This window comes from Plasmodium falciparum (assembly GCF_000002765.6).
Source record: "Plasmodium falciparum 3D7 genome assembly, chromosome: 9".
NCBI lineage: Eukaryota > Apicomplexa > Aconoidasida > Haemosporida > Plasmodiidae > Plasmodium > Plasmodium falciparum.
Genome location: NC_004330.2, coordinates 1,272,501 through 1,282,500, shown reverse-complemented (window position 1 = coordinate 1,282,500; position 10,000 = coordinate 1,272,501). Strand labels below are relative to the sequence as shown.

Below are 10,000 nucleotides of genomic sequence, written 5' to 3'. Positions count from 1 at the left end.
ATAAGAAATCAAAATATAAAGAAAAATGGAAAAATACAATTATTTTATAAAAAATCAAATACTATAAACAAAAATCAAAAAGATGATTCTTTAAATATTGATGTACAAGGAGGTTATTATTATATGAAAAAAAAATCACAAAAAATTAGAATAGCAAATAAAATTTTTACATTTAATGGTCAAAAATTATATAGTCATAAAATTTTAAACGATAAACAAAATGATATATCCTCATCAAATAAAAAACAAAATCATATCACCTTATCACAAGAATACTTAAATGTAAAAAAAAAATTTATAAGTAATTATCAGGGGATATATAGTAATGAAATATATAATATAAATAATAATAATAAAGAGAACCATAATATAATACAAACAGACTCAAGAAGTAGTAATAATATTACAAATGTTATAAACAGTGATAGTACCAGCTATGATGATGGATCAAATAATGAAGATGTCAAAATTAATATAGGAGGAACTAGTTTTACAAATAATAGTAGTAGTAGTAATAATAGTAGTAGTAATAATAGTTGTAGTAGTATAACTACAAAAAAGAAACATACAAAAATTATAAATTCAACTTTGGTACAAGATATAAAAGGTAATAATAAAAAAAAAAATATAGGCAATATAAATAACTCATTAGAAAATCATCCATATAATAAACTTATCTCTAATCAAAAAAATAAAGAACAAATCAACAAACAAATCAACACACAAAACAAAATAAAAAACACAATGGATGCATCATTTATATTCAAACATAATTATTATGATATTGGACCATCTGATATTATTAATCCTTCTAAATTAAGAAATAAAAAAAAACAAGATATGAAAAAGGCACCAAGAATTATTACAAAAAATAAAAAAGTTAATTTTGTAGATTATCTATCAGATAATATGATGGATACGAATGATGAAAATAGTACCATATCTTCATGTAATGAATATATTTATACAAATATTAAAAGTAAAATAAATTTTTATGATAAAAATCGTAATAAAATAAAAACAAAACAGCTAGCCAAGCTATTCAATAAGAAGAAGAAACAAATAACCTTCAGATTGTGGGATGGCGACAAAAAAAAGAAAATTGAAAAGAATAATAAAGAAAGCGATCATATGAGTAACAACAATAATATTGAAAATGTTGATAATATTGAAAATGTTGATAATATTGAAAATGTTGATAATATTGAAAATGTTGAAAATGTTGATAATATTGAAAATGTTGATAATATTGAAAATGTTGAAAATATTGAAAATGTTGAAAATGTTGATAATAATAATAATGATGAACAACATAAGGATGTTCAGAGCGGGGAAGAAATTATCGGCCTCATAGACGATGATAATATTAATTTACACCTTAAACATAATAATTCTTACTATAATTATAATGATAAAGATAAAGATATGAATAATAAACATAATTACGTTTTAAATAACCATAAACAACCGGGAAAGGATATATATAGCTCAGACAACATAAAAAGTGATAAAACTATAAACATAAAAAATATAAAAACTTATGATAAAAAAGATCCAACAATACAAAAAACAAAATCAAAAACAAAAACAAACACAAACACAAACACAAAAACAAACACAAAAACAAACACAAAATGGCAATTTTCACAAAGTATAATGATAAAAGAAAATTTGAATAAAGAAAAAAATATGAAAGAAATATATAAAGATATAAAAAATTTTATAAGTATTAATGAACATAAAAGTATTGAAATACCATTAAAATATATATTAAAACATATAGGAAGATATATATATGGAGTTGATTATAATGATAGTATATTATCTCTTCTAAATTTTTTTAAAAGCGCAAGTAACCATATGGTTGTTGTAAGAAAAGTTATATATAATGATAATGAAGATCCCAAATATGCTCATATAGGTATTATAACATTAGAAGATGTAATCGAAATATTATTACAAGAAGAAATTTCGGATGAATTTGATTTTAAGAAAATTAAAACGGGTTCTAGTATACCTTCTAATTTTGTTTGGAAAAATTCGGATGATTCAAAAAAAAAAATGAAAAGTAAAATAAGAAGAAGAAATCATAAGGTTGTTTTTGATGAAGACAATGTTAAAATGATAGAAGGGTTAGATGTGCATGCATCCCAAAATAAAATATCCCTAACAACAACAATAAATAATAATAATAATAATAATAATAATAATATTAATAATAATAATGATGATGGTGGTGGTGGTAATAGTTGTGATAATAATAAAATTCAACGGTCAACAGATGTTACAAAATTAGGAATATCGCCTTCACATAAAGATGTTTTACAAAGAGCTCAAACAATTCTCAAATATAAAAAAGATATTATGAACTTCTTAAAAGAAAGTATCTATTTTAAATACATAGATCCACAATTATTAAATCAATATATACAAAGAAAAAAAATCAAAACGTTATATAAAGGTGAAATATTATTAAAAGATAATACATTCTTAAATTATGCTATCATCTTAATAAAAGGAAAAGTTAAAAACTTATCATCATGTCAATCACAAAATATTATACAAGATAAATGTTTTATAGGACTAGAAGCTTTAGGACCTTCAAATATTATCGAACTTTTTAATCAAACAATTGAAAAAAGAAATTCACTTATAAAAAATATTGAAGAAGAAGAAGAAAAAAAAAAAAAAAGAAGAAGATTCACATTCTCAAGAACACGATTAACATTAAAAAGCTTTAGAAAAAAAGAAACCATCTTAAAAAAAAAAAAAACAATCGCAACCAAAAAAATACCGAATCAAGTTACTAAATCAAACACACATGTTATAAAAAAAAATATAAACATCTTATTCAGAAAGTGGTATACCCAGCATGTCTACTATAACAAAAATGAATATGTAGCAGGTAAACAAAAAAATGGACACATAAATGTATACATATATATATATATATATATATATGTATGTGTGTGTATCATACAAATGTGTTATTATTATTTATTTATTTTATTTATAGAAACCACATGTGAATACATGATGATTCCTAAGAGTGATTATATGGATATGATAATAGGTATTTTTTATATAATAATAAAATTTTCTTACTGTTTCTTCTTTTTTTTTTTTTTTTTTTACAAAAAATTTTTTCGCACTAATTTTATGTACATTCTTATGCAGTACATATGTATATATTATATATATATATATATTTTTTTTTTTTTTTTTTTTTTTTTAGAATGTTATTGTAACAACCAAGTTGAGGAAATCATTGAAGCGAGTTAAATAATAAAAATGTGATTTTATTTTATTATGTTTTATTTATTTATTTTTTTGTACGAATGTTGCACATATATATATATATATATATATAATATATATGTGTAATATTATGTTTACATTTTGTAATTTTATGCATTCCGTACTATTAAAAAAAATAATAAAATAGCAAATACTATGAAGGATATAAAAGCATAATACATAAAAAAAATAAAAATCAATCGTAAAATAAATATATATACATATATATAATATATATATATATATATATATATATATATATATATATGTATGTATTTTTTTTTTTGTTGTTGTGGAGAGATGATGTTTATATAAAGTCGTCATCCATGTCATCTTCGTTTACATTACATGTGTTTGCACAAAAATATGTCGAGAAAAGAACAGAAGAAGCTAAGATAGTTGAACTTAAAATAGCTAGCGAAAATCCAACAGCACCAACTCCTAAACCTATGAAGAAAGAATAAGTAAAATATAGATGATAAGAAATAAAACCCAAAATGTTTTACATATATATAACCAAATCTACATTTTTGACAAGACATTAAAATTATATATGAAAGAAACATACCTGCCCCATATAAAATATTGTTTACGATTCCATAACCTCCTATCATAAAAAAAAAAGTATATACCAATTTGTAATAAAATATACATATAAATAAATAAATATATATATATATATATATATATATATATATATATTTATATATCATTTTCTTTTCTTTTCTTTTCTTTTTTTTTTTTTTTTTTTAAATTTTAATAAACCTTTATTTTCAAAACTTTTGCTTTCACTTAATATTTCAGCCTATCAAAAAAAGGAAGTTTTTATTACAAAAATGAATATACATATATATGTATGTGTGTGTATGTTTTTTTTTTTTTTTTTTTTTTTTTAATATCTCACTGATTTTTCACTGCAAAAACTCTTGTCAGCCTTCTCGCTGCTAAGGGAAAAAACATGTATAGATATACAACCCTTTCAACATATAAATATAAATATATATATATATATATATATATATATATATAAATATATATATATAAATATATATATTTATATATGTATGTATAACCCTTGTACATCTACTTTATATATATATATATATTTTTTTTTTTTTTTTTTTTTTTTTTTTTTTTTAATTCTCACCTTGATGGTACTCTACGGAAATGACCATTATATATTTTTTTCAAAGTCATTTTTTTATATATATATATATTTTTTAATTTATTTATTATAAATATATCGAGATGTATAGATTTTATTTAATTTGATATTAAAAAAAAAAAATTCGTTATTTTTATTTTATTGGAAAATACACTTTTATGTTTAAAATGAACTGTGGACATGAAAAAAGAAAAGAAACAAAAGAAAGAAAAAATTGTTGATATAAAATAAGAAATATATATTATATAATAAAAGTCCAAATATAAATTTTTTGAATGTAGGAAAAATTTTAATGTGGACATTTATATTTCTATTTAAAAAAAAAATAATAATAATAAAATAAAATAAAATAAAATAAATACTTTTAATGTTGAAATAGATTTATGGACAAATCTAATATAGGGTCAAAAATTATTTTTTCTTATTAATTTTTATTAACATTATATAAATATATACATATATAAATATATACATATATAAATATATACATATATAAATATATACATATATAAATATATACATATATAAATATATACATATATAAATATATACATATATAAATATATACATATATTTATGTATATATATATATATTATTTTTTTTTTTTTTTTTTTTTGTCAAAACAACAAAAATAACTTCATTTTTATTATTTATAATAAATGTAACATCACTTATTATTTTTATTTTTTTTTTTTTTTTGGTACCATGTTCAAATTACACACATATAATGTAATATATAAATTAAAAAAAAAAAAAAAAAAAAAAAAAATTGGACAAATATATACATATATATATATATATATATATATATATATATAGAAAAATAATATTTTGTATAATAATTTATAAATAATTATAATATATATTATATATATAATAATACGATTAAATATTATATATATAATATGAACAAACAAAAAAAAAAAAAAAAAAAAAACATCACATAATTATAAACAAATTTTTCCTTAATCATTTAAATGTTTATTTTTTCTCCAAATAATGTATAGTTTTCGAAATATAATATTTATATAATTTTTTGTTGAGAACATTTTTATTATTTCTATTTTATTTCTTAAAAAAAAAAAAAAAGAAGGAATATTTTTATAAAGATCAAATTTTATCATATTCATTATTTTATAATTACATAAAAATGTGTAATATTATTATATGTATGTATATAAATTTTTATTCCTTTATAAAATGAAATTAAAAATTAGCATCATTAAATAATAAAATGTCATGTCTAAGAGGAGGGAATTTTCATACAATACACAGAAGATTATATATATATATATATATATATAATATATATAATATATATAATATATATAATATATATAATATATATAATATATGCGTGTGTGTTAAAACATATGAAAGGATAAATAATGTTTTTTCTTTTTTTAAAAAATATTTCTGCTTTAATATAAAGAATGATTTTCTACATCAATATCATATTCATAAATGAAAAAATAATTATATATATATATATATATATATATATATATCTAACATATAAATATAATTTTTAATTTTCCTTTCCTTTTTATACAATGGAAACACTTCTACATAGCGAAATATTAAAGAAATATAAAGAAGAAACAAATGAATATATAAAAAAAAAGAACGTTGAGAAATTATTTGACATTATTTTAAAAAATGTTTTAATAAATAAACCTGATAATATTTATTTATATATATATAACAACATTTATTCTTTCCTTCTGAATAAAATTTTTATAATGGGTCCTCCAGTTTTGAAAATTACATCTATGTTATCTTCTCATATTTCTGAATTCTTTAATTATTATCATATATCCTTACCTATCTTAATACAACAGTATAAATTAAATAAAGGAGAAAGCTCAAATAATAAAATCATAGGTACTAAAAAGGAATAATTCATATGTACATATATACATATATACATATATATATATATATATATTTTACTTTTTATTTATTTTCTAGTTAATGATGAAATCATTTCTTTTATCCTTAAAGAGAACATACATAACTTAGACTCAAAGAAAAAGAAAGGTTATATTGTGGAAGGATATCCCAACAATAATCTTCAAGCATATAGCTGTCTCAAATATTTACCATCTCATGTTTTTGTTTTATACGCCGATGAAGAATATATATATAAAAAATATGAAGAAGAAAATGATATTGCCATTTTTTCATATACACAAAAAAAAGACTATGATATTAATGAACCCCATGAAATAAATAATATAGATGTGAAACCTTTAAAGGACCAAGTTCTTTCCTATATAAGGTAAAGAAAGCATATTTTTAAACAATATAAAATTCTCATCATTAAAAGGGATACATATATATATATATATATATTTATACATGTTGTATATTTTTTTTCTATTTAATAAAAATTGAAGAAATATATCCGATATGTTAACTATCCTAGGAACTAATAAAAAGGTTTTGAACTTACACGATTTTAATGATCAGATGTTAATTGATCACGTTAAAGTATAAAAAAAAAAAAAAAAAAAAAAAAAATTAACATTACAAATATATTACATATATATATATATATATATATATATATTTATTTATTTATTTGTTTACATTTACACGTTTCTGTTGTTCTATTGTTTTTCTTTTCATATATTTATTTAAATATTAATACATTTCTTTCCTTTCCATTAAATGTACAAATGATATATAAACATATTTTTAAATTTTTAAGAATGAAGTTTCCAAAAATAAAGATGAATGGGATTCGACTTTAAACGGTGATATATAATTTAAATATATTCCCCACATAATAAAATATTTAAAAAAAGAAATATAAAAAATAAAACAATAAAGCAATAAAACAATAAAACAATAAAACAATAAAGCAATAAAACAATAAAACAATAAAACAATAAAACAATAAAACAATAAAACAATAAAACAATAAAACAATAAAACAATAAAACAATAAAACAAACTTTATACATTTCAAAAACTTGTCACATTATTTTTATTTTCCATATATATTTTATTTATCATCATTATAACAATATGGACTAATTTTTTTTTTTTTTCTTTTTCTTTTAATTTTTATATCCCAAGCCTTATTTCATGTAACAATTAAAAATTGTATAAAATATAAATTATGTGTATATAATTTCATTTATAAATTGAGAAAAAAATAAAAAAAATAAAAAATAAAATAAAATTTTAAATCATAATATAAAAAATATATTATATATGCGTAATATATATAATATATATAATATATTATATATATATATATGAATAATTTTTGAAACGTATAATAAATAAATATACCCAGTAAAAAAAATAAATACATTGATATTATTATGATATAAAATATTTCTTTAATATATAATATTATATATTTATATTTTTTTATATTTTTTTTATTTTTTTTAAATAATATTGTGTAACTTATAATGAATATTATAATTTAAGTAAAATATATATATATATATATATATATGTATATTTTTTTTTTTTTTTATTCTCAAAAAAAATAATAACTTATTTATGTATATATATCAACTTATTTTTTATTTTATATTTTATATTTTATATTTTATATTTTATATTTTTTTATAACAATTTTTAAGATAGTTATGAAGAGATGATATTTTTATTGAAGAGCAATATTTTGCAAATTTAATATAAAAATAAAAAATATATAATTTATTTGAAAAACGATTCATGCTATAATAATATATAATATATATAAATATATATATATATATGTATATATTTTTATGCTAATATATAAAAGGGATGAGCTCCTTTAAATAAATAAATAATTATATATATATATATATATATATATATATATATATATATATATATGTATATGTATTTATTTATTTATTTATATAATATTTTAAAGATACATTTTTAGCTTTCATATTAGAAAGAATAAAATACCGAAGGAATTTATAGTACACATCATAAATAAATTATATATATATATATATATATATATATATATATATTTATTTATTTATTTATTTATTATATATTTTTCTTATTTTTCTTATTTTTCTTTACGAAGATTTTAATTTATATATAATATTTCCTTACATACTTGTATTTGATCAAGTGGTAAAGATGGATGTTGTTAATGAATCTCAAATAAAATGTCATGAAGAAAAATCTTGGGATGATGAATATGATATAAAAACACCCATATCAGACGGTACGACAATTATTGGTATAATTTATGATAACGGAGTTATGTTAGCTTGTGATAGTAGAACATCATCAGGTACATTTATTAGTAATAAATGTTCAAGAAAAATAAATCGTATAAATGAAAATTTATATGTTTGTCGAAGTGGAGCCTCAGCACATAGTCAGAAAATTATTGAAATCATAAAACATTATTGTGTATCTATGAAAAATGAAAACAGGAAAAAAGGTAGATTCCATGAAGGAGAAACAATTTATGATGAAACTACATATGATGAAGAAATAGATATTGATTCCATCAATTATTTAGATTATAATAATAATAATGATAATAATTTAGTTACAAAAAATAAATATTTCTATGAAGATAAATTTAATGATTATAATCCACTTGTTGAAAATGTAGCACATATTACTAAAAAAATTATTTATACTAATAATAACTTCTTATCATGTGCACTCATATTTGGTGGCTATGATAAAATCAAAAAACAACAATTATATGCTGTTAATTTAAATGGTAGTATTATAGAAAAACATGATTTTGCCGTTAGCGGTAGCGGAAGTATATATATACAATCATATCTACAAGATAAATATAAAAAATTTATGACCAAAAAAGAATGCTTCAATCTAATTTTGAACTGTGTTAAATATGCTATGCATAATGATAATAGTAGTGGAGGCTTAATTCGTATTGTTAACATAACCAAATCGTTTGTTGAAGAATTTACTGTTGTAAATACACAAATGAATTTTCAATATTAAACATTAACGCCATATCTATGTGCAAAACACAAAATGAATTTTTAACATAATAAATAAATAAATAAATATATATATATATGTGCGTGTGGGGGTTAATGTTAATATATATAATATATTTTATATATATAATATATTTTATATATATAATATATTTTATATATATAATATATTTTATATATATAATATATTTTATATATATAATATATTTAATATATATATATATTTTTTTTTTTTTTCATAACCATTGCAACTTTTTAAGTACACAAATAAAATGATATAAAAAAAAAAAAAAAAAAAAAAAAAAAAAAAAAAAAAATATTTAAAATACACACATATATATAATATATATGTAATATATATATAATATATATATAATATATATATAATATATATATATATATATATATTTATTTATTTATTTATTTTTATATATATGTATACCATAACATACTAGACAAAATCATCCCCGTGTCTGCACCTTCGTACATATAAGTATCAATCAAAAAATCTCGTTCACTTATATGTATCTTTTCTTTTTTACAATTTTCTTTCCCTATAAACGACTTATTTATATAACACTT

At 18.0% G+C, this 10,000-nt stretch overlaps 5 protein-coding genes across 5 annotated transcripts in view; 3 read left to right on the top strand and 2 right to left on the bottom strand.

The window, feature by feature from the left end:
• The window catches only part of PF3D7_0932100 (protein MAM3, putative), a gene marked incomplete at both ends in the record, with an annotated part of 4,661 nt that extends 1,379 nt beyond the window's left edge, over positions 1-3,282 (top strand). The window contains 3 exons of the mRNA XM_002808935.1: positions 1-2,905; positions 3,017-3,073; positions 3,236-3,282. The exon at positions 1-2,905 is cut by the window's left edge and continues 356 nt beyond it. Of these exons, the coding sequence (XP_002808981.1) occupies positions 1-2,905; positions 3,017-3,073; positions 3,236-3,282 (3,009 nt within the window). The remainder of the gene's footprint in view (positions 2,906-3,016; positions 3,074-3,235) is intronic.
• A 322-nt stretch (positions 3,283-3,604) lies between these two features.
• PF3D7_0932000 (conserved Plasmodium protein, unknown function) lies at positions 3,605-4,494 on the bottom strand (the record flags this gene model as incomplete). Its single annotated transcript, XM_002808934.1, has 5 exons — positions 3,605-3,744; positions 3,866-3,904; positions 4,063-4,102; positions 4,202-4,241; positions 4,445-4,494. The coding sequence occupies 5 exons, from the start codon at positions 4,492-4,494 to the stop codon at positions 3,605-3,607; spliced, it is 309 nt and encodes a 102-aa protein (XP_002808980.1).
• A 1,522-nt stretch (positions 4,495-6,016) lies between these two features.
• On the top strand, positions 6,017-7,233 carry PF3D7_0931900 (adenylate kinase-like protein 2; the record flags this gene model as incomplete). Its single annotated transcript, XM_002808933.1, has 4 exons — positions 6,017-6,347; positions 6,435-6,744; positions 6,863-6,956; positions 7,177-7,233. The coding sequence occupies 4 exons, from the start codon at positions 6,017-6,019 to the stop codon at positions 7,231-7,233; spliced, it is 792 nt and encodes a 263-aa protein (XP_002808979.1).
• Positions 7,234-8,570: 1,337 nt separating this feature from the next.
• Positions 8,571-9,419, top strand: PF3D7_0931800 (proteasome subunit beta type-6, putative; the record flags this gene model as incomplete). Its single annotated transcript, XM_001352148.1, has 1 exon — positions 8,571-9,419. One exon carries the CDS (start codon positions 8,571-8,573, stop codon positions 9,417-9,419), a length of 849 nt encoding a protein of 282 aa, XP_001352184.1.
• Positions 9,420-9,844: 425 nt separating this feature from the next.
• The window catches only part of PF3D7_0931700 (PIH1 domain-containing protein, putative), a gene marked incomplete at both ends in the record, with an annotated part of 2,502 nt that continues 2,346 nt past the window's right edge, over positions 9,845-10,000 (bottom strand). The window contains one exon of the mRNA XM_002808932.1: positions 9,845-10,000. This exon is cut by the window's right edge and continues 174 nt beyond it. Coding sequence (XP_002808978.1) covers positions 9,845-10,000 — 156 coding nt within the window.